A 22,928-nucleotide genomic window follows, 5' to 3' on the forward strand; every position below is an offset into this window, starting at 1 on the left:
AAGACCTCCAAGATCATCCAGTCCAACCACTCACCTACCACCAATATTTCCTTCCCACTAAGACACGTCCCTCACTACAACATCCAATGTTCCTTGAACACCTGCAGGGACAGTAGCTCTATCACCTCCCTGGGCAGCCCCTTGCCAGCGTCTGACCGCTCACTGGGAGAAGCTTTTCTTCACATCCAACCTCAATCTCCCCTCATGTAACTTGAGGCCATTCCCTCTAGTTCTAGCACTAGTTCCATGCGAGAAGAGGACCACCCCCACCTCCACATAACCACTCGTCACGTAATTGGACAGAGTGAGGTGGTCTTCCCTCAGCCTCCTCTTCTCCACACTAACGAATCCCACTTCCCTCAGCCGCTCCCCATCAGACTTGTGCTCTACAACCCTCACAGCTTCATTGCTCTTCTCTGGACACACTTCAGGCTTTCAGGGGCCCCCTTGTAGTGAGGGGCCCAGAACCAAACACACTACTCAAGGTGAGGACTCACCAGTGCTGAGTACGGGGAGATGATCACTTCCCTGCTCCGGCTGGCTCCAGCCCTTGGCATTGCACTTCCAGTCTAAACCATTCCTTCTGCGCTACTGCTTGGATCCTCACTTAGGGCTGGAGCTCAAGAGGTCAACCCAACAGAAATAACACAACGTGCAACTCGAAGACATGTCTCAAAGCCCACAAGAGTCAAGTCTCTCACCCTGGGCACAGCTCACCAACCAAGAGCCAGGCCTTGCCAACTTGGCGGATCTGAGAACACGGGGCGGGGCCGCACATCACACCAGGAGCGTCCATTTCAATTGCGGCTCCGTGTAGAGAAGAACACCAACTAGCAGGCCTGAATTCATTCATTCACAACTGAACACAGAGTTTGTTCTTCACTAAAAAACACACAGAGATTCCTAATCCAAAAAGAGAACGGCAGGACATCATATCGGCCAAAGAGGTTCCTGTCCCTACGCCTCTTCCTCTTACCCCAACTTCCCTCCCCTCATCCCCTACCCCTATTCCTCCGTGATGCCCACAGGCTTCAAGTCAGCTCTCAAAGCCATAGGACTCCTTGCACACGACTCCAGCACAAAGGATGGCACACTTGTTCCATACACTCAAACGGACCAAGCAATGGCATCACACTCACATAAAACACACACACAGAAGCAGCCAAACCCTGAGCACGCACATCCCCTCCTGCACTACTGGAGCCCACCGCTCACCTTCACACCTCCGTGCATTTCTGCTGTTTTACACTGATGCAGCCTCGCTACAGCTCCATGCGTGTCACACAAGGCCTGCAGGACGGACCTCTTGCTCTGCAAACCCCATCTGCAGGCATTGCTTCATGAGCTTCACCACCTGCCCTCCTGAGCAAAAACAACCACTGAGAACGACAGCAAAGCACACTGGATTCCACCTGGCCTGCTCCCCAAGCCTCAGTCCTGCCACACATACCCTGCTACGCAGACTCATCCCCAAAGCCTGGATGGACATCAGCACACGCATCATTCCTCAAACGCCCCAGCCCAGCAGCAGGGGATCAAAGCATTGCGACAGCTGAAACCAAAATGCTCTGGGACATTCCTGCTAGCACCGAACACCAACAAATCTACCACTGAGCAACAGGACGTGGGACAAACAGCAGAAAACAACCAACCTGCAGAACTAACTCCTGTCGCGTTGGTCCAGATGTTTGTATGATCCCTTCCACGGCCCAGGCCAAGCTTGCTGAGATGCTCCTCCTTTGTGCAGGGGGACAACGGTGCCCATGGCATGTGGTGGCTATGCATAGCATGTCTTTTACTTGCTTTTCCTCCCTTCATCTTCCATTACCAAACAGCAACTCCAATCTCTCCCGGCTAAAAAATCACTTGGGTAAAAAAAGAACTGGCAACCTTGCTTTTAGAATTACAACTTGATGCTTTCAAGCAGAAGCTCACCTAGCAAGGACACCTACCTTAGACAAGCTCAACCAACACGGAATAGTTATTCCTCTGCGTCTGCAGACTTGGCACGCATTTTCAGTTGCAATAGTCAGCCCAGTTCTCAGCACAGCTTTACCAGCCACAGAAAGCCAGTTCATTGCCACCATCTTTTTCTCTCTTCTGAAACACTCTACTGCTGCAAGAAGCAACGATTACAATCACAGAAACACAGAACTGTAGGGGCTGGAAGGGACATCTAGAGATCATTGAGTCCAACCCCTCCCCCCTCTGCAAAACAGGCTCCATACAGCAGGCTGTACTGTAGGCATCCAGCTGGGTTTGGAGGATCTCCAGAGAAGGACAATCCACAGCCTCCCTGGGCAGCCTGACTATATACCCCCCCGCCCATAACCTCCCCACAGCCACCTATAGCCCCAAATCCTCCGATGGCTCACCACAGCCCCAGATCCCCCCTAGAGTACCCCTCAGCTCCTTATAGACCCATACGCCTTAACAGTCCCTGCACAGCCCCCTACAGCAGCCCTATATCCCCCTATAGCCTCCCCGCACCTCCCAGTAGCCACAGGCCCACCTTCGCTTCGGTTCTGGGGGGCTGCAATGGGTCTGGGGGCACCGGGAGCAGCGCTGGAAGGGTTGGTGGGGGGGGGGGCACGGTTCAGATGCTGGCAGCAGCGCTGTGGCGCTGGGGGACCCAAGCCTGTCCCAAACCCACGGCCCATCCCACATCCCTCATCCCAATCCCAATCCCACAGCCCCACCCCACGGGGGTTCCACGGGGGAGGGGAGGGCAGTGTCCTTGGGGGGACCGCGCAGGGCCCCTCTCGCTCTCTCGCTCCCTCGCTCCCGTTCTCCCGCACACCTCCGGCGGAGCTGTCCTCGGCACTCGCTCCCGTTCTGCCGCGGCTTCCGGCTCGGTGCTGCCCGGACAGCTCCGGCTGACGCCGCGCTTTCCTGCGGGGCGGCCCGGGCTGTCGGCGCGGCGCTTCGCTAAGGAGAGCCGTGCCTGCAACTGCCGGCTCCCAACGGCCGCTCCCGCGCACGGCGGCTCAGCCAATGGGAGCCGGCGGAGCTGCCGCTGACCAATGAGAGGCCGGGGGAGGGACAGATGCTGCCGCTGACCAATGAGACGTCGGGGGAGGGACACAGTTGCCGCTGACCAATGAGACGACGGGGGAGGGACAGAACTGCCGCTGACCAATGAGAGCCCGGGGGAGGGACAGAGCTGCCGCTGACCAATGACACGTCGGGGGACGGGCAGATGCTGCTCACGGGGAGCTCCTCCTGCCCCAGCTGGGTGGTGATGCTGACAGCAGGGCTGGAGATGCTCTGCAGGACCGGCTCGTAGCTGGCAGCCACCAACGGACACGGCGGGAGAGAGGAGAGAGAGCTGTCGGGGAGCAGCTGAGGCATCCAAGAGCATCCAAAAGCCCTCACTCAAAAGCATCACAAAGCCACAGCCAGCAAGCTGCGCACGATCATGAGCAGCAGCCAGGACGCTCGAGATTATTTGCTACCATACACAATGGGAGCACAGCTCTCGTTGCAGGCATCCCACAGCCAGACAAAACGGGAACAAAGCCGCAGCTCTGCTGCACGCACAGCCCACAGCCATAGCCTTGCAAGATGAGCTGCCTTGCTGTTGCTTGCATCCATCCCAATCCCTGTGAATGAAGACTCAGAAGGCAGTCAAGGCGTTGATCCAGCACCAGCGTGCATTTATTCATTAAAAGCCAGGAGGGCGTGAGAGGTCCGGTGGACACATGGCATTCATCCTCTCTTGTGAAGGAGGCAGGAGCTCAGAGCTCGTGCTGCTGCCCGGTGCCTGGGACTGGAGCTCCGATTCTAAGTCCCCCTCCACAAGGCTCGGCTCCTCCTCGCTGACGCTGACCTGATCCTGCGTGGAGCTGCTGCTGTCGGGGCACTCGGGCTGGGCTTGGGCTGGGCTGCACTGCAATGGCGCCCCGTCACAGTCCAGCTCGGTGACCGTTGTTTCTGGCAGGCTCAGGTCAGCGTCTTCAGCACAGCTGGGAGAGATGAGGGCTTCCACTTGGATGAGCACCTTCATTCCATCACTGGTGTTGTATGGAAGGCTATCATCCGAGCTGCAGCGATTCGTGCTTCCTAGCAGCTCTGCACTGATGGAAGCACACAGTGAACCATCGCTATACGCTCTGGCTCTTCTGCGTGGACGAGGGCTCGATTCACCTAGGAAGGAGTAGATACACAGGCGTTAGTGGCAAACTTGCACAAGCTGAATGATGAGAGTGGTTCTTGAGATTTGCTTATGTAGTGGCAGAAGGACAAAGCCAATAGGACAATAGCAACAGTAGGAGCACTGTCTCGAAAGGAACTGTTGCGCTTTTGTTGTTTGTCTTTCTCTTTTGTTTGGACTCCAAAGCCCTCGCAGAAAGCCTTCACCCTGTTGCAGTGTTACACAGTTTAAACGTGTGCCTGCTGATACAGAGGCAACACGGAGCCACAAAGGTACTCTTCCTTCCATCCTAAGTGACAGAAGGAATCATTCTGAGACATACTGCAGTGGTGCCCATCTCCTGTCTCTTTCCAAAACTACTCGGGGAAAGGCACGAGAGGGGTGTGCTCCGGCAGGTCCAGATCATGACTTCACCAGAGACTCATTTGGGAAAGAAAGACAGGGCTGAACTGAAGATGTTAGGCACGGGCTTGAATGCTAGGAGGAGGAACAAGCCCACTGCAAGCATGAATTCGATGGCGCTGACAAGCAGTGTTTTGACAGCTGGATGTGCACCCTTACCTGCCAGGACCACCACCTCTGTTTCCGAGGGCTCCCTGGCATCGCGCTGCAGTTGGCATTTGGCCGCAGAGGATGGCTTTCCCGGCCTGAAGCAGGAACACCAACTGCCAGCTGCTGGTTCCTTCATCTTGCTTGGTCTGGAGAGAGAAAACAGCGACTGGCGTGAGTCGTGCATGGTGCAGGGTGAGGGAAGAGCTGCCCTGAGCTCTTGCCAACACTTGCTGGTTCCTAGCACTGCCTGGCTTCTGCTGAACACAGCTTAGAAATTCGCTCCGTTTCACACAGCTGAGGATGGTGCCATTCCTAGAGCTCAGCCCTGGAGTCTTGCTGGCTACATTCCCCCTCAGCCATGTCAAGCAAGATGCAGAGCATGCGAGCCAAGGCTGCACAGCTGTCCAGGACAGCAGCGAAGGGATGGCTTTGATTGAGCTGGCAGGCGTAACTGCTTTCTGAGGAACCGTGCAGCCATGGAGGAAGTTCAAAAGCATCTCTGTCACTTACATTAGTAGTAGGCCCCCTTTGGTGGCTAAACTGAGCCCGTCGGGCAACTGTGTGTGAGTTGAATGTCAGAGTCCAAAGGGAGCGGAGACGGAGTACAACACCACACGCACCATTAACGTCACGTAGCTTCTGCAAGTTTTTGCACTAGCAGTAGTGGAGAAAAGCCCACAAAAGCCCACCCAACCACGCCTGATAGGAAGGTGCTGGGAAAGAAAGTCCTCTTTACCTTTCAGACGGAAAGTCGATGACTGTGTGGAATTTACCCGCTGCACCTGTGCGGCCTTCTTCCACTTCGATGTCCCTGCAGTGTGTCAGAGCGGGAGAGCTGCTGTGGCCTCGCCTCTGTGCCTGTGCCTCCTCCACGCTGAGCAGCCTGGTGGCGGGAGAAGACACCCGCACAGACTTGGGCCCTGATGGAGAACTGTGCCCTGCAAGGGAAGGGAAGACCACAGCTAAGAGGGAGGATCAGAAAGCAGCAGCACAGCCATCACACATCTGGGGGAGGTGCTGCCCGCTTCTCAGACTTGCTTATCCGAGCCACTGGAAGAAGAGGAGGTCCAAAGAACCGTGTGGTTAGAGGTATGTTTATGGCAAAGGACACAGTCATCGTTCAGAGCAGCTCACTATATTGTAACAAGCAAACAAAAACCCAAGAAGAGGGGGGCAGGGAACTCAGAAAGCTTCGCTGCCACGCTTTCATCAAGCTTCACCCGCATGCAAAACATCATCATGGCAGGGACGGTTTTCTCCTTCTCACGTTTGGGCTTGGGCACTCTCAGCATCCAGCCACAGGGTGCCATATTCTAATCTACGGCCACAAGCCTGCTGGCCCCTCGATAGTAAAAGCGTATTTCAGCCATCTTGGAGAAGGCCTGCATTTGATCAAGGTGTCTGATCAAGTCAAAGCTCATGCAGGAAGACGCTCACCTGCTCCATCTCCGATGCCTGATGTGGATGTGGAGCAGAAGAGGACGTCTGTGTGGCTGATGATGTACTCCACCACATCTGACTGCCTCTGCAGTTCCATGCAGGCAGCTCTTCCGCTGGCGCAGGCAGACTCGTTCTGCTGGGATCTGCAGAAAAGGCAGATTGGAGAAGTCATGGATCCCAGATCATTTCCCCACGTCTGGATTTTGCCAGCCACAAGCTGTCCAATTGGGTTCTGGAGACTTCCGCAGTGGGCAATCAGTGATGCCACTGAAGAAATTCTCCTGCATGATCAAGGACACACCAGCCCCATTTGACAAAAACAAGAGAGCAGAAATTGTCCTCCTCTAGAAAGTGTGCCCGTGGGGAGAACAGATCTAAGCCTTGTGCTGAAACGGAAAAAGAAGTTTACCTGAAGAGGTTGGGAGCCCACACAATCGCTAAGTTCTTAGCGGGCATCTTTGTGGCAGAGCAGCTCCCAGCGAGACAAGCCAAGTGCCTCACCAGGTACTCCAGTGTCCTGGAAAGCAAGAGGCAAACCTTCAGCACCAGTGAGCACGCTGTGCTGCAATTCACAAAACAAACCTCAAGACACGCCAGTTCTTGCTCTTGCTACGGAATAGGAAGTAGATCAAGCTTTCCCAGGTGCCACGCTGCAGCACCAAGCCCCAGCACAGCACAGACGCAGCCATCAGCTGCACCAGCCGTGCCCCCGTGCCAATGAACTGACCCAATCCATCAACCCCACGGAGCCAGCAACCACTTCAACACACACAGGCATCATGTTGCGAGCGTGAGACAAAGCCTGCCATCGCATCATCGCCCTCTGAAATGCAGCAGGGCTGAGCTCACCACACTCAGGGCAGCAGTTTTCTGACCTGTAGTGAGGCGCGGGCAGCTGCTGGATGACCTCCTGCATTCTGAGCAACCGCTCCTCATCTGTAGCGGCACAAACAGCATCCTGGAAGAAAGCAGAGAGGGATTTAGACACACATCAGTAGAGATACCTGCCACAGGCTCGGCAACTATGAAGACAGAACGCTGTTGCTCAGCACTGAGGCGGATTTTATGCCTTCCAACAGGCAGAAAATCCGGGGAACACAGCGGCACGCAGCTGGTGCCATCGAGGCCAAGCAGTCCAAGCACTGGGCTGCTTTACAGCCTGACGGATTGTGCACCTCAGCTCCTCGCAAGCATTGTGAATATGGAAATGACCATCTCCTGGGAGCATCAAAAGTGGCATCAGTATGCTCAGGATGTGGCAAAGACATGCGAGTCTACCTCATGGAGCTAACAGAAAATCAGAAAAAAAGACCACGAGGTGCGCAGGCGTGTGTGTATGTGACAGGCCATGCCAAGAGGCCCAGGGAAGAGGGACATGAAAGCCATTGCCTTGTGCTTACCGAGAACTTGCCATACAGCTGCTCGGTCAGCAGAGGGGTCGGGAGCTCCCTGAAGTACATCTTGCACAGGGAGCTCACGCTGTGAACGTCACGGACGCTTAGCTCCGGAATCTGCTCAGACTCAAATTCGTGGCTGGAGAGAAGGACACAAAAACACTGGGCTTTGAGAAAGAGGAAGACAAGTCCAAAGCAATACACGATACAGTCGAGAAAAGGAAGGGGCTCCTGATTCACAGGAGAAAAGAAACGCTCTGACAACTGGCTGCCTACTCCACAAGTCACATGCCAGGAGCCCAGAGCAGCAAGAAGGAGTGCGGGCTGCTCCAAAGGGCTCTGCCAACAAGAGGAAACGGGAATGAGAGCTGACGCCGCAGTCCCCCACAGCCTTCCAATGCTCTCAAGGACTGAAGGAGAACTTCCTGCCCCAGCAAGTCTACTCAACGCCCCGTGTTCCTATCAAACAGACACAAGCCTGGCGCACCACTGCTGAGCGCACGCTGCCTGCACACAGCTGCCCCACAGCGCAGGCCTCGGAACGCCCGCAGCATGGCACGTGCCCCTACTGACAGCTGTGTCAGTCGCAGCACTCTTACCGTAGCTTCTGGATCTTGGACGCCACGCCGGACAGGCGGTAGATCCCCTGCACCACGCCGTGCTGCTCAATGAACTCAGCGCAGCTCTGCAGGACCTGGGGGACTACGGAACAAGTGCCAGCGGTTAGCTGAGCTCCTGATTCAAGTCCTGCTTCAGCCGCTGCTCCTGTCACGTCCCATCCACTAAGCCCAGCCGCGCTACTGCATGCCTCCTCCTTAGAGGAGAAAGAAAGCCGGCACAGACGTCTCTGACAGGCAGGAGCCGGGGAGGAAACTGGACACAGACGTGCTCTTGGCTTTCCAGAAATGCCAGGACCTGCCAATCAGCCTGCAGAAAGTAATTCTGGGGAAGCCAGAGACACTGCAAGTCCCGTCACAGCTCCCACCGCAATGGAGGCGTGAAACCTCATGTCCAGAAGAGCTAGGAAACTGACGCGGTACACTCTCTTGGGCCAAAAGGCTGCCTTTGTTTTCAGGCTAGCGTGGCATTGGCTTACACCTTTTGCTTTAAGCAAATACAAGTGGGCTGCTCTCCTATGAGCATTAGCCTCAGCTTACCTTTCAGCCATCAACTCCCACCTCACCTTTCTCCACCGCTATCAACCTGCCCCTTGCCAGAGATGATCTCCCTTTCATCTTTACATGCCCAACAGAGGAAGCTCTCAGGAACGGGCTGTTCTTTACCGTCACGGCCAGAGTGGAGAAGATGCTCTCCCAGGTCACAGCCAAACACCCCTTCCTTCTTTATCTCCCGCTGCTTCGGTTCCTTTGGGCGGGCCTTCACCAAGGAACGAAGGAAGCTGATGAGCTTGCCGCGCTTCTTTGGCACTGTGCAACACAAGGAAGAAACCAGTTCATTTCACGTTGGGCTCAGCGGGACCAGGCTGAGCGTCACACATTCTACAGAGCACGTAAAAGCGGGAAGAACATTGCCAACAAGTACATACAACAGCGGATTTTCCCCGTCCCTGGAGGAGTCCAAGGCCACGTTGGATGGGGCCCTGGGCAGCCTGGTCTAGTCTGGCATTCAAAGTGGAGGTTGGCAGCCCAGCCTGAGGCACGGGGCTTGGAGCTTGATGATCCTTGAGGTCCCTTCCATCCCAAGCCATTCTACGAGGATCCTATCATTTGCCCAAGCCCTCATTCTCACTGCCTACAAAACAGCAGCCGTATGCCCCGTGGGATGCATGAAGGATCATCAACACAGAGGATAACGTGGGATGGATAAAGGAGCTATTCAACACGGAACACACCCAGAAGACGACTCCCTTTGACTTCCCCGCGCCATCACATGTAACATCCGTACCTGGCTTTGGTGCTGAATCGATGAGGGCCTCAGGAATTTTTCCGTTGATGAGCTCCACGCACTCACCAGGGAAAAATCCCACCTGGAACAAGTACAAGAAGAGAGATGGAAGACTGAATGCAGCACTTCTCAGGCCTCCGCCGTTAAACCAAGAAAGAATGGCCTGCAGAAAAGGAACCCTCATTCCACATTTGCAGCCAAAAGACCTACAAAACCAAGACTTGGTTCCGCAGAAGATGGCTCTGTCCTCCGTGCTTGTACAAAGGACAGACATGGTCAACTCCTGACTGTGCAGTGAGCAGGAGAGGCTCTTGCTTCTAAGTCACATGAGGAGACGGTTTCCTACCCAAGCCCAGAGCCAAAGGGAAAGGCCGCTGACACCGACACAGGGAAACTGTTTACGTCCAGAAGCCACCCTGTGCAGGCCGAGCAGCTCGAAGCTGACCTTCCTGACTTGACTGCCATTGCGCCCGCAAGTCTGAAGCTTGTGCCTACCTGAAAGCCACGCTTGCCTCTCCACCAGGGGCTCAGCTCCTTTGCTGGCATAGCAATAATGCACACCAGGTCTCCCACCTGCAAGACATTGCAACATCAATCCCAGCTTCAGCACAGCTGCGAGGAAAGCACAGCTGAAATGACGCCCTTCTTCTGCACTGCCAAATAGCGCACAGCTTGAGAGCAATTGCACCGGGGCAGCTCTTCAGGCATTTCCCGTCGGAAAGCTGAACTGGCACGTACAAGAGTCACTGCCTTGCACACCAGACAGAATACAGTGCAAGCATGCCAAATCAAACCGTCCTTTACACATGGCTGAACTCCTCCCTGCATCCAACCCAGTGCAAGTCCTATCTGGACCTGCATCTTCTGGGCTTCGCCTCACAGGGCGTTCTGAAGGTGTCGGAGAATATTCCTGATGCATTCACACGGTAGACTCTTCTGGCCGTGACAACAAGGAACGCCTTTAACTGCTTACCTCCAAGGAGAGCTCATCCGCTGCCTGGGCAACGTATCTCTTAATAACATGGCCAGCAGCAATAGCCGGAATATTAAGAGATGGCTCCTCATGCACCAGCAAGGGCTTCCCCTGGTTCTCAGGCTGAAACAGAGAGCACAGGCCACGGTGAGGAGCTGAGGACAAACAAGGAGGATTGCAGGGTGCCGTCTACATGCCACTAGCAAGGAAATGAAGCTTTCAAGGCAGCTCTTCAGTGACACCAAGAGAGCCGGAAGGATGCTCTCTCTCTCTTGAAAAGCAGGAGAGCACACCGGTGGCTCACACTGCTGGTTCAAGTCAGGGAACAAAGACCAATCACAGCTTCACACTGTACCTCCGTCCATGCCAGGTCAGGCCCACAGCTGATCTCGCTGCTCGCAATGCCCATCACAGCAGGCGCGACAAGCTGCAACAGAAAAGAAACACATTTGCTGTGTTCACACAGCACTGGATTGAGAGTCTTCTTCAGAACTACTCTCAGTTGCCCACTGGCGGAGGCAGGTGTTCTACAAACAACCACTCTGTGCAGTCTATTCAAACGGGACAGCCTTGCCCACGCATTTCCTCTGCCTGCATGCCCGCTGTGCTCCCTACAGCTGTCGGGCACACTCCCACAGCCAAAGCATGCACGCTTGTGCCCCTGGCTCATGCTGTGCAGCTCTGCACAAACTGCGCCTAGGGCTCTTTGCCTAAGGGATTGCTTTCCTTCACACTAGCTGCTCCCAGCACTACAGGCAGCATCCTGCCGAGGGCTGAGCTGGAGGGGAAGTGGAAAAAACCCACGCGTGACCAGTGCCGCATCCCAGCTGGACGAGCCTGTGTTACTACACACGGTGCGACTAAACACGGGCTGCTGAACCATGTGGCAATACAAAGCATGGCACGTACCTGGCAAGAGATCAGAACAAGGGAGAAGAAGATCCTCAAACCCGCAGCCGGTCCTTGTCACTTTGCTCTGATCTTCCGCGAGCAAAAGCTGCACCAAGGGAGCAGGCGGAGGGTGGGGAGGGGACAGAGAAAGAGCAGGTCAGTGAGCCTGCACAATTTAGCAAGGAAGGCGAGGGAAAAACCGTGGGACAAATGCCACCTTGATGGATGGATGGCCTGCGGGAAAATGGCGTCTGACGGTCCAGACTAAGCAATATGATCCTAGGAGCTCTGCCAGCCAGCACTTCTCAAGCCTTTGAGCCCACCCGTCTATCCCGCACCGGCTCAGCTTACCTACAAGACACTGCGCAAGACGGGCTGAAGACAAACAGACTCACTCGATGCACAAGTGCAACAAGCCACGTACTCACGCTGAGCTCAAGCGCTCCAATGAAGGGAAGCAGCACGCGCTGCTCCTCCCCTCATTCTAGCCGCTTGTGACATCACTAAGGGCCACCCGGCTGCTCCACCATGGATGGGCAAGGTGGGGAGGCAAGACCACGTCACAAGACCATAGGATTCCCAAAGGGCACCCCAGCGTTCGAGAAATCCGATGGTGGTTGGAATTCTATCTCAGCCAAATCCTGGAGAAGCTGGCATGGGGTTGGCATGACCAAAGTGCACGACACGGCGCTTGGTCCTCTTGAGCCTCTTGCTGGGCCTATGGCAAATCCACACTAGGGTCCTTCTTTGCGCCCTTCAAGGGCGGCTTAGAGCAGCCATCTCTTTCACCTGCATGGAAATAAAGGAAGAGAAACACAGCACAGCTACCAGACTGCTTGGCCAGTTTCTTTCCCGAGTGCATTTTTGCCTTTTGGCTTCCATGACGACCTCATTTTCTCCTCCCTTTCTTGGGGGGAAGCTGCCCCCAGTGCCTGAGCTTCGCAAGACAGCATGAAACATGACACTAAGACAAACGCTTGCCGTGGGTGCAGGGTGGCTGTGTTTTGCCAGGCATATACAGGACGGTAGGGGTAGGAAGCGCCACATGGCAGCCCCAAGCCAAGTCTGCATTCAGTCCCTGTGGCCACAGCTGCTGCCTCACTGCCAGAACGTATCCCAGGATACACATGGACGCAGGCACTCCTGCTCCTTCTGCAAAGCCCTCCTCTGCACAGCCCGTTAGCTGCTGCTCACTGCTACGCCAACCAGGCTCCCCTTTTCCCCTACAGGCGATAAACACGCCTGTACTCTTCTGTGCAGCAGCGAGCTCCAGGGATGAAGCAGCACACAGGAAACCAACAGACAGTGGGACAGAACACAAGGGGGAAAAGCACTTCTGCTCACACACGTACAAAGGAAATCAGAACGGCTCCTTCGAGAAGAGCCTGTTGGGTAAACCCAGCCTCAGAGACACAAATGCATCTGGTTCCAGTAAATATTATGGCCCGTTGTTCATGAAACGCTCTTCTGCTGCTTGAAGAGCACGGAGCATGCTGTGTCGACAGGCACAGCAGCGCCATGCCCAGGCTGAGCACACAAACCTCCCCAGCACCCCTGGCCAATGCTGCCAGGGAAATGCACGACCTGCAGCCCCACATGGCTCGCTGCACAGACACTGGGGGGCTGTCTTAGTCTCAGGTGGGATCGATTTTTCTTCAATGTCTGCTATGATGCTACAACTGTGATAACACTCTGACGTTTAGAGTTTCTGATAAGCAGCCTTGTACAGAGCCAAGGCCGTTCTCAGCAAAGCTCTCAAGAAGGAGCTGGGAGGAAACCAAATTAGGACAGCTGCCGTCAACGAGCCAAAGGGATATTCCATACCATATGACATCAAGTGGAAGGGGCTTTGAAGGGCCTGGGAGTTCATCTCACTCTCTTCCTCTGCTTGGCCATTGGTTGGGAGGTGCTGAGCCACCGCTTCTACATCACTTGTTACATACATTCGTAAATAGACATATATATTACTTCGGTCCTTCCTTTTCTCTACCTTTGGAAAGAAATTTCTCTCAACGCATTAGTTCCACCTTCTTTTTTTTTCCCCCCATAATTCTCTCCCCCATCCCACTGGGAAGGGGGCAGTAAGCAAAGGACTGTGTGGTGCTGAGCCACCCACCGGCTTAAACCACAACAGGGCCGTGGGGCAATGCCAGCAGACGTGAAGTGCACTGGGCTCAGCAGGAAATGAAAACCATCTGGAGGTACGCAAGCCCACTCTTTCATTTTCCAGAAAACAACCTATGGTGTCAATGAAACATGCCCCTCACTAGGAACATCTGCAAGGATGCTTTGAATGACTGAGGGCATTGCACCCCATTAACGTCACCCTGCCGACACAATGGCATTGCAAACACAGCAACAACTCCTGGCACCGATACCTCCGGGTACAACAAGCACAGGGCACTGGGTTGCTTTGGATGCAGTTTGAGAAAGGACGTGAGGGCTTTGTGGAAAGCGCCTTGCAGAGCACATCATGTCCTGCACCAGGCAGAGCGCTGTGCATCTCTCTTCTCTCTAAACTTCGGGGCTTTGAAGCTGCACCTTGTTTCTTGGCAGTTTGCCCCCCACAACTCCAGAGCACTTTCAGCTGCTCCCTGGCAATTCACGGCTTGCACAGTGCCAAACACAACAAAGAAAGGAGGCAAGAAAGAAGCAACAGCCATGGCTATGCACAGAAGCGGCCAGGAAGGGTTCAGCTCCAGAATGAAACCTGCACAAGTCAACTCAGCAGATTCCAAGGAATTCAGTGACATCTGACACAATTTGGAACGCCGGAAGCACTGCCACACAAACAGCACCATATTTGGAAAGCAGCATGTCCAAATCAGCCCCCTTGCCCTGCTCTACCCGCTCAGCCCAACACAGAAATCAAACACACAAACTCTCTCGCTTTGGCTCACGGCAGCCATCAAGCTCACGCTTTAGTGACACAGAGAACTCCATCTCCAGCTACTCCGTGTCTCGCTAAGCACAAGCTCGGCTGGGAGCCGTCGCTCAGCCTGACACCACAAGCAGAAAAGAAGCGTACATAAGCAGATGCTGTTATCCACACGTGCAAGTCCGGGGGTGAAGAATAAAAGGCTCACTGGTCCATGGGCAAAGCAGGGAGCAGATAGGCAGGAAACAGGAAGGAGCTGAAGACCAGCTCTCCTACACCAAAGACAGGGAGAGCTGAGTCAGCACCATGGGAGGACTTACGACACAGCTTAAGAGCTTACAGAGACCTGAGATTGCCAAAGGAGGCCGCCAGGGTAACTCTCATCATTCTTTTGCAGGGGTCTCACGCATGCTTCCAATGCTGACTTCCACTACCTATGTCATCTGTAGAATGCCCAGGTGACAAATGCTCAGTCTGTCTGGGTAACGCTTCCATGCTTCCATGCTTCCATGGTTATCACTGAAACAAAAGAAGAAAAAAAAAAAAGCATGAAAAAAAAAAAAGCTATGAAATTTGCCTCTCTACTGCTGCTGTCAGCGTGACATCTTAGATGAGCATTACGCATCCCTGCACCTGACTGAAGTTTCATCCAAGTCTGTCTTCCACACAGCTCCATCCCAGTGCCAAAAAGAAACACGTACAGAGATGCTTAGAAGATTCTTTGTGCAGATACAAGTGCAGGGTGCATGTGTATTCCCTACAGCAAGAAACATTAATTTCTCAAGCAGTAGTAGGAAAGGTCAATGACAAGGAAATAGATGATGAACCCCTTTCATGGAAGAAGTCCTTGCTAAGCCTCTCCCCATCAAAAAGGAAGCCTCCGGGCATTGTTAGCAGCAGTGCCCAGAACATCTTGCACCACAAAATGCAGCACACTCCTTTTTTTCCACAGGCCCTCATTTCTCTAATTGGCATCAGATTCACTCCAGTTCAAATACACGGATCAGAACAGCCCTTCAGTTTGGCTGAGGTAGGAACCCGCTGCTGGGATGTCCCCCAGTCCCGTTCCCCACTATGTCCAGCACTGGTGGGGAAAGGAAGAGCAACGGACATCACCTACCCAGGCATCTGCAGGGCTTTCCATACGGTCTCACATCGCAGGTAGAAGCGGGAGAGCTCTCGTGGCACAGAGTGCACTTTGGCCGCAATAACCCCAGGCAACGCTACAGGCTTGGGGCAGAGTGCCTGAAAGACTGTGTAGAGGAAATGGACCTGGGGGCGTTGATTGACGCTAGACTGAACACTGCCAGCAGTGTGCCCAGGCGGCCAAGAAGGCCAACGGCATCCAGGCTTGTATCAGAACTAGTGTGGCCAGCAGGAATAGGGACGCGATTGTCCCCCTGTACTCAGCACTGGTGAGGCCCCACCTCGAGTACTGTGCCCAGTTTTGGGCCCCTCACTGTAAGAAAGACATCGAGGCCCTGGAGCGTGTCCAGAGGAGGGCAACAAAGCTGGTGAGGGCTCTGGAGCACAGGCCTGATGAGGAGTGGCTGAAGGAGCTGGGATTGTTCAGTCTGGAGAAGAGGAGGCTCAGGGGAGACCTTATTGCTCTCTATAACTACCTGAAGGGAGGTTGCAGTGAGCTGGGGGGGCAGCCTCTTCTCTCAGGTGACTAGTGATAGGACTAGAGGGAATGGCTTCAAGCTGCGCCAGGGAAGATTCAGGCTGGACGCTAGGAAATACTACTTCTCTGAAAGGGTGGTCCGGCACTGGAATGGGCTGCCCAGGGAGGTGGTGGAGTCATCGACCCTGGTGGTGTTCAACGAGCGTTTGGATGTTGTGTTGAGGGACATGGTTTAGCGGGAACCATTGGTGAAGGGCGAACGGTTGGACTGGATGATCCTGTGGGTCTCTTCCAACCTTAGCGATTCTAGGATTCTAGGAAAGCTCGGAGAAGGCTGGAGAAATCAAGGTTGCCTCTAAGGTGCTGCTTTCAAACAACATGAGTTGTTGGGCATGAGACGGGAAAGACAAGGTTCAGGTTCAAAAGCTTCCAGTCCCCGTGGATCTGGCTGTCTGCAGTCACAGCATCAGCAAGGTAGGAAAAGACCTCCGAAACCATCCAGTCCAACCTACCACCAATATTTCCTTCCCACTAAGCCACGTCCCTCAGTACAACATCTAATGTCTCTTGAACACCCACAGGGACAGTAACTCTATCACCTCCCTGGGCAGCCCCTTCCAGCATCTGACCACTCACTGGGAGAAGCTTTTCTTCACACCCAACCTCAATCTCCCCTCATGTAACTTGAGGCCATTCCCTCTAGTCCTAGCACTAGTTCCGTGGGAGAAGAGGACCATCCCCACCTCCACATAACCCCTCGTCACATAATTGGACAGAGTGAGGTGGTCTTCCCTCAGCCTCCACTTCTCCACACTAACGAATCCTACTTCCCTCAGCCGCTCCCCACCAGACTTGAGCTCTAGACTCCTCACAGCTTCAATGCTCTTCTCTGGACACACTTCAGGCTTTCAGGGGCCCCCTTGTAGTGAGGGGCCCAGAACTGAATACAGTACTCAAGGTGAGGACTCACCAGTGCTGAGTACAGGGAGGGGGATGATCACTTCCCAGCTCCGGCTGGATCCAGCTCTCAAACAGACCAAGCAGTGGCATCACACTCACATAAAACACACACACAGAAGCAGCCAAACCCTGAGCACGCACATCCCCTCCTGCACTACTGGAGCCCACCGCTCACCTTCACACCTCCGTGCATTTCTGCTGTTTTACACTGATGCAGCCTCGCTACAGCTCCATGCGTGTCACACAAGGCCTGCAGGACGGACCTCTTGCTCTGCAAACCCCATCTGCAGGCATTGCTTCATGAGCTTCACCACCTGCCCTCCTGAGCAAAAACAACCACTGAGAACGACAGCAAAGCACACTGGATTCCACCTGGCCTGCTCCCCAAGCCTCAGTCCTCCCACACATACCCTGCTACGCAGACTCATCCCCAAAGCCTGGATGGACATCAGCACACGCATCATTCCTCAAACGCCCCAGCCCAGCAGCAGGGGATCAAAGCATTGTGACAGCTGAAACCAAAATGCTCTGGGACATTCCTGCTAGCACCGAACACCAACAAATCTACCACTGAGCAACAGGACATGGGACAAACAGCAGAAAACAACCAACCTGCAGAACTAACTCCTGTCGCGTTGGTCCAGATGTTTGTATGATCCCTTCCACGGCCCAGGCCAAGCTTGCTGAGATGCTCCTCCTTTGTGCAGGGGGACAACGGTGCCCATGGCATGTGGTGGCTATGCATAGCATGTCTTTTACTTGCTTTTCCTCCCTTCATCTTCCATTACCAAACAGCAACTCCAATCTCTCCCGGCTAAAAAATCACTTGGGTAAAAAAAGAACTGGCAACCTTGCTTTTAGAATTACAACTTGATGCTTTCAAGCAGAAGCTCACCTAGCAAGGACACCTACCTTAGACAAGCTCAACCAACACGGAATAGTTATTCCTCTGCGTCTGCAGACTTGGCACGCATTTTCAGTTGCAATAGTCAGCCCAGTTCTCAGCACAGCTTTACCAGCCACAGAAAGCCAGTTCATTGCCACCATCTTTTTCTCTCTTCTGAAACACTCTACTGCTGCAAGAAGCAACGATTACAATCACAGAAACACAGAACTGTAGGGGCTGGAAGGGACATCTAGAGATCATTGAGTCCAACCCCTCCCCCCTCTGCAAAACAGGCTCCATACAGCAGGCTGTACTGTAGGCATCCAGCTGGGTTTGGAGGATCTCCAGAGAAGGACAATCCACAGCCTCCCTGGGCAGCCTGACTATATACCCCCCCGCCCATAACCTCCCCACAGCCACCTATAGCCCCAAATCCTCCGATGGCTCACCACAGCCCCAGATCCCCCCTAGAGTACCCCTCAGCTCCTTATAGACCCATACGCCTTAACAGTCCCTGCACAGCCCCCTACAGCAGCCCTATATCCCCCTGTAGCCTCCCCGCACCTCCCAGTAGCCACAGGCCCACCTTCGCTTCGGTTCTGGGGGGCTGCAATGGGTCTGGGGGCACCGGGAGCAGCGCTGGAAGGGTTGGTGGGGGGGGGGGCACGGTTCAGATGCTGGCAGCAGCGCTGTGGCGCTGGGGGACCCAAGCCTGTCCCAAACCCACGGCCCATCCCACATCCCTCATCCCAATCCCAATCCCACAGCCCCACCCCACGGGGGTTCCACGGGGGAGGGGAGGGCAGTGTCCTTGGGGGGACCGCGCAGGGCCCCTCTCGCTCTCTCGCTCCCTCGCTCCCGTTCTCCCGCACACCTCCGGCGGAGCTGTCCTCGGCACTCGCTCCCGTTCTGCCGCGGCTTCCGGCTCGGTGCTGCCCGGACAGCTCCGGCTGACGCCGCGCTTTCCTGCGGGGCGGCCCGGGCTGTCGGCGCGGCGCTTCGCTAAGGAGAGCCGTGCCTGCAACTGCCGGCTCCCAACGGCCGCTCCCGCGCACGGCGGCTCAGCCAATGGGAGCCGGCGGAGCTGCCGCTGACCAATGAGAGGCCGGGGGAGGGACAGATGCTGCCGCTGACCAATGAGACGTCGGGGGAAGGACAGGACTGCCGCTGACCAATGAGACGACGGGGGAGGGACAGAACTGCCGCTGACCAATGAGAGCCCGGGGGAGGGGCAGATGCTGCTCACGGGGAGCTCCTCCTGCCCCAGCTGGGTGGTGATGCTGACAGCAGGGCTGGAGATGCTCTGCAGGACCGGCTCGTAGCTGGCAGCCACCAATGGACACGGAGGGAGGAGACAGCTGGCGGGAGCAGCCGAGGCATCCGAGAGCATCCAAAAGCCCTCACTCAAAAGCATCACACAGCCACAGCCAGGAAGCTTGGCATAACCATGAGCAGCAGCCAGGAAGCTCGAGATGATTTGCTACCATACACAATGGGAGCAGAGCTCTCGTTGCAGGCATCCCACAGCCAGACAAAATGGGAACAAAGCCGCAGCTCTGCTGCACGCACAGCCCACAGCCATAGCCTTGCAAGATGAGCTGCCTTGCTGTTGCTTGCATCCATCCCAATCCCTGTGAATGAAGACTCAGAAGGCAGTCAAGGCGTTGATCCAGCACCAGCGTGCATTTATTCATTAAAAGCCAGGAGGGCGTGAGAGGTCCGGTGGACACATGGCATTCATCCTCTCTTGTGAAGGAGGCAGGAGCTCAGAGCTCGTGCTGCTGCCCGGTGCCTGGGACTGGAGCTCCGATTCTAAGTCCCCCTCCACAAGGCTCGGCTCCTCCTCGCTGACGCTGACCTGATCCTGCGTGGAGCTGCTGCTGTCGGGGCACTCGGGCTGTGCTTGGGCTGGGCTGCACTGCAATGGCGCCCCGTCACAGTCCAGCTCGGTGACCGTTGTTTCTGGCAGGCTCAGGTCAGCGTCTTCAGCACAGCTGGGAGAGATGAGGGCTTCCACTTGGATGAGCACCTTCATTCCATCACTGGTGTTGTATGGAAGGCTATCATCCGAGCTGCAGCGATTCGTGCTTCCTAGCAGCTCTGCACTGATGGAAGCACACAGTGAACCATCGCTATATGCTCTGGCTCTTCTGCGTGGACGAGGGCTCGATTCACCTAGGAAGGAGTAGATACACAGGCGTTAGTGGCAAACTTGCACAAGCTGAATGATGAGAGTGGTTCTTGAGATTTGCTTATGTAGTGGCAGCAGGACAAAGCCAATAGGACAATAGCAACAGTAGGAGCACTGTCTCGAAAGGAACTGTTGCGCTTTTGTTGTTTGTCTTTCTCTTTTGTTTGGACTCCAAAGCCCTCGCAGAAAGCCTTCACCCTGTTGCAGTGTTACACAGTTTAAACGTGTGCCTGCTGATACAGAGGCAACACGGAGCCACAAAGGTACTCTTCCTTCCATCCTAAGTGACAGAAGGAATCATTCTGAGACATACTGCAGTGGTGCCCATCTCCTGTCTCTTTCCAAAACTACTCGGGGAAAGGCACGAGAGGGGTGTGCTCCGGCAGGTCCAGATCATGACTTCACCAGAGACTCATTTGGGAAAGAAAGACAGGGCTGAACCGAAGATGGTAGGCACGGGCTTGAACGCTAGGAGGAGGAACAAGCCCACTGCAAGCATGAATTCGATGGCGCTGACAAGCAGTGTTTTGACAGCTGGATGTGCACCCTTACCTGCCAGGACCACCACCTCTGTTTCTGAGGGCTCCCTGGCATCGCACTGCAGTTGGCGTTTAGCCACAGAGGATGGCTTTCTTGGCCTGAAGCAGGAACACCAACTGCATGCTGGGGATTCCTTCACCCTGCTGGGTGGACTTGGTCTGGAGGGAGAAAAGAGTGAGCGGTGTGAGTCGTGCATGGTGCAGGGTGAGGGAAGAGCTGCCCTGAGCTCTTGCCAACACTTGCTTGTTCCTAGCACTGCCTGGTTCCTGCTGAAACACAACTTAGAAGCTCGCTCTGATTCACACAGTTGAGGACGGTTCCATTCCTAGAGCTCAGCCCTGGAGTCTTGCTGGCTACATTCCCCTCAGCCATGTCAACCCGGATGCAGAGCATGCGAGCAGAGGCTGCACAGCTGTCCAGGACAGCATCGAAGGGATGGCTTTGATTGAGCTGGCAGGCGTAACTGCTTTCTGAGGAACCGTGCAGCCATGGAGGGAATTCAGAAGCATCTCTGACTCTGGCATTAACCGCTCATCGGCCTCACCTCACTGCCATGTTTAGTCTCTAGTGCCAGCAAGTCTGACCAACAGCTCTGCTTAGAGGAGAACTGGAATTGGTTTCAGGCACGCGGCCCGAAAAGCTGGAAAACCCCAACGTTTCCAGGTACAGCCAGCACAGGCCAGGATAGAGGTCCGTGTGCCTTGATCCAACTTGTGACTGCCTGCTCAGCGAGGAAGGAATGGCCCCCTTTGGTGGCTACACTGAGCCCGTCAGGCAACTGTGCGTTAGTTGAATCTCAGAGTCCAAAGGGAGCGGAGACGGAGTACAACACCACACGCACCATTAACGTCACGTAGCTTCTGCAAGTTTGTGCACTAGCAGTAGTGGAGAAAAGCCCACAAAAGCCCACCCAACCACGCCTGATAGGAAGGTGCTGGAAAAGAAAGTCCTCTTTACCTTTCAGACGGAAAGGCGATGACTGTGTGGAATTTGCCCCCTGCAGCTGCGGGGCCTTCTTCCACTTCGATGTTTGTGCTGCGTGTCAGTGCGGGAGGGCTGCTGTGGCCTCGCCTCTGTGCCTGTGCCTCCTCCACGCTGAGCAGCATGGTGGCAGGAGAAGACACCCGCACAGACTTGGGCCCTGATGGAGAACTGTGCCCTGCAAGGGAAGGGAAGACCACAGCTAAGAGGGAGGATCAGAAAGCAGCAGCACAGCCACCACACTTCTGGGGGAGGTGCTGCCCGCTTCTCAGCCTTGCTTATCCGAGCCACTGGAAGAAGAGGAGGTCCAAAGAACCGTGTGGTCAGAGGAATGTTTATGGCAAAGAACACAGTCATCATTCACAGCAGCTCACTGTAGCGAAACAGGCAAACAAAAACCCGAGAAGAGGGGGGCAGGGAACTCAGAAAGCTTTGCTGCCACGCTTTCATCAAGCTTCACCTGCATGCAAAACATCATCGTGACAGGCACGGTTTTCTCCTTCTCAAGTTTGGGCTTGGACACTCTCAGCATCCAGCCACAGGGTGCCATATTCTAATCTACGGCCACAAGCCTGCTGGCCCCTCGATAGTAAAAGCGTATTTCAGCCATCTTGGAGAAGGCCTGCATTTGATCAAGGTGTCTGATCAAGTCAAAGCTCATGCAGGAAGATGCTCACCTGCTCCATCTCCGATGCCTGATGTGGATGTGGAGCAGAAGAGGACGTCTGTGTGGCTGATGATGTACTCCACCACATCTGACTGCCTCTGCAGTTCCATGCAGGCAGCTCTTCCGCTGGCGCAGGCAGACTCGTTCTGCTGGGATCTGCAGAAAAGGCAGATTGGAGAAGTCATGGATCCCAGATCATTTCCCCACGTCTGGATTTTGCCAGCCACAAGCTGTCCAATTGGGTTCTGGAGACTTCCGCAGTGGGCAATCAGTGATGCCACTGAAGAAATTCTCCTGCATGATCAAGGACACACCAGCCCCATTTGACAAAAACAAGAGAGCAGAAATTGTCCTCCTCTAGAAAGTGTGCCCGTGGGGAGAACAGATCTAAGCCTTGTGCTGAAACGGAAAAAGAAGTTTACCTGAAGAGGTTGGGAGCCCACACAATCGCTAAGTTCTTAGCGGGCATCTTTGTGGCAGAGCAGCTCCCAGCGAGACAAGCCAAGTGCCTCACCAGGTACTCCAGTGTCCTGGAAAGCAAGAGGCAAACCTTCAGCACCAGTGAGCACGCTGTGCTGCAATTCACAAAACAAACCTCAAGACACGCCAGTTCTTGCTCTTGCTACGGAATAGGAAGTAGATCAAGCTTTCCCAGGTGCCACGCTGCAGCACCAAGCCCCAGCACAGCACAGACGCAGCCATCAGCTGCACCAGCCGTGCCCCCGTGCCAATGAACTGACCCAATCCATCAACCCCACGGAGCCAGCAACCACTTCAACACACACAGGCATCATGTTGCGAGCGTGAGACAAAGCCTGCCATCGCATCATCGCCCTCTGAAATGCAGCAGGGCTGAGCTCACCACACTCAGGGCAGCAGTTTTCTGACCTGTA

At 54.8% G+C, this 22,928-nt stretch overlaps 3 protein-coding genes and 2 long non-coding RNA genes across 8 annotated transcripts; all 5 read right to left on the reverse strand.

Moving 5' to 3' along the window:
• Window positions 1-426: 426 nt before the first annotated feature.
• LOC121107340 lies at window positions 427-1,827 on the reverse strand. 3 transcript variants are annotated; one of them, XR_005841289.1, is made up of 3 exons: window positions 1,653-1,827; window positions 1,451-1,552; window positions 427-1,354 (listed from the first exon to the last, which is right to left on the reverse strand). It is a non-coding gene; the product is annotated as an uncharacterized LOC121107340 (long non-coding RNA). The 3 variants fall into 3 exon arrangements; XR_005841288.1 differs by having other exon boundaries at window positions 427-1,362; XR_005841290.1 differs by having other exon boundaries at window positions 427-1,362; window positions 1,451-1,579.
• Window positions 1,828-3,635: 1,808 nt separating this feature from the next.
• LOC112530739 (rho GTPase-activating protein 32-like) lies at window positions 3,636-7,021 on the reverse strand. The gene is made up of 5 exons (XM_040650956.1): window positions 6,555-7,021; window positions 6,143-6,288; window positions 5,442-5,643; window positions 4,715-4,851; window positions 3,636-4,146 (listed from the first exon to the last, which is right to left on the reverse strand). Exons 1-5 carry the CDS (start codon window positions 6,599-6,601, stop codon window positions 3,665-3,667), a joined length of 1,014 nt encoding a protein of 337 aa, XP_040506890.1. The 5' UTR covers window positions 6,602-7,021; the 3' UTR covers window positions 3,636-3,664.
• Window positions 7,022-7,043: 22 nt separating this feature from the next.
• On the reverse strand, window positions 7,044-8,461 carry LOC112531912 (rho GTPase-activating protein 33-like; the record flags this gene model as incomplete). Its single annotated transcript, XM_025148225.2, has 3 exons — window positions 7,044-7,103; window positions 7,546-7,678; window positions 8,139-8,461. Coding segments are annotated over 3 exons (516 nt in total), but the record flags the coding sequence as incomplete, so codon positions are not given.
• A 5,980-nt stretch (window positions 8,462-14,441) lies between these two features.
• Window positions 14,442-17,557, reverse strand: LOC121107342. 2 transcript variants are annotated; one of them, XR_005841295.1, is made up of 3 exons: window positions 17,383-17,557; window positions 16,946-17,092; window positions 14,442-14,705 (listed from the first exon to the last, which is right to left on the reverse strand). It is a non-coding gene; the product is annotated as an uncharacterized LOC121107342 (long non-coding RNA). The 2 variants fall into 2 exon arrangements; XR_005841293.1 differs by lacking the exon at window positions 17,383-17,557 and adding an exon at window positions 17,181-17,376.
• Window positions 17,558-19,320: 1,763 nt separating this feature from the next.
• LOC107052443 (rho GTPase-activating protein 32-like) lies at window positions 19,321-22,919 on the reverse strand. Its single transcript, XM_040650950.1, has 5 exons — window positions 22,458-22,919; window positions 22,046-22,191; window positions 21,345-21,546; window positions 20,400-20,545; window positions 19,321-19,831 (listed from the first exon to the last, which is right to left on the reverse strand). The coding sequence occupies exons 1-5, from the start codon at window positions 22,502-22,504 to the stop codon at window positions 19,350-19,352; spliced, it is 1,023 nt and encodes a 340-aa protein (XP_040506884.1). The 5' UTR covers window positions 22,505-22,919; the 3' UTR covers window positions 19,321-19,349.
• Window positions 22,920-22,928: the final 9 nt, after the last annotated feature.

Source organism: Gallus gallus, chromosome 1 (genome assembly GCF_016699485.2).
Source record: "Gallus gallus isolate bGalGal1 chromosome 1, bGalGal1.mat.broiler.GRCg7b, whole genome shotgun sequence".
Classification (NCBI taxonomy): Eukaryota; Metazoa; Chordata; class Aves; order Galliformes; family Phasianidae; genus Gallus; species Gallus gallus.

Bases quoted from the DNA above. Each gene is read 5' to 3' on its own strand.
- LOC112530739 (XM_040650956.1), bottom strand. From the start codon at position 6,601: ATGCCCGCTAAGAACTTAGCGATTGTGTGGGCTCCCAACCTCTTCAG. The intron at 6,289-6,554 runs GTAAACTTCTTT...CCTTTTCTGCAG, and splicing joins TGGGCTCCCAACCTCTTCAG to ATCCCAGCAGAACGAGTCTG. The intron at 4,852-5,441 runs GTAAAGAGGACT...TTCTCTCTCCAG, and splicing joins ATCGACTTTCCGTCTGAAAG to ACCAAGCAAGATGAAGGAAC.
- LOC107052443 (XM_040650950.1), bottom strand. From the start codon at position 22,504: ATGCCCGCTAAGAACTTAGCGATTGTGTGGGCTCCCAACCTCTTCAG. The intron at 22,192-22,457 runs GTAAACTTCTTT...CCTTTTCTGCAG, and splicing joins TGGGCTCCCAACCTCTTCAG to ATCCCAGCAGAACGAGTCTG. The intron at 21,547-22,045 runs GTGAGCATCTTC...CTTCCCTTGCAG, and splicing joins AGGCATCGGAGATGGAGCAG to GGCACAGTTCTCCATCAGGG.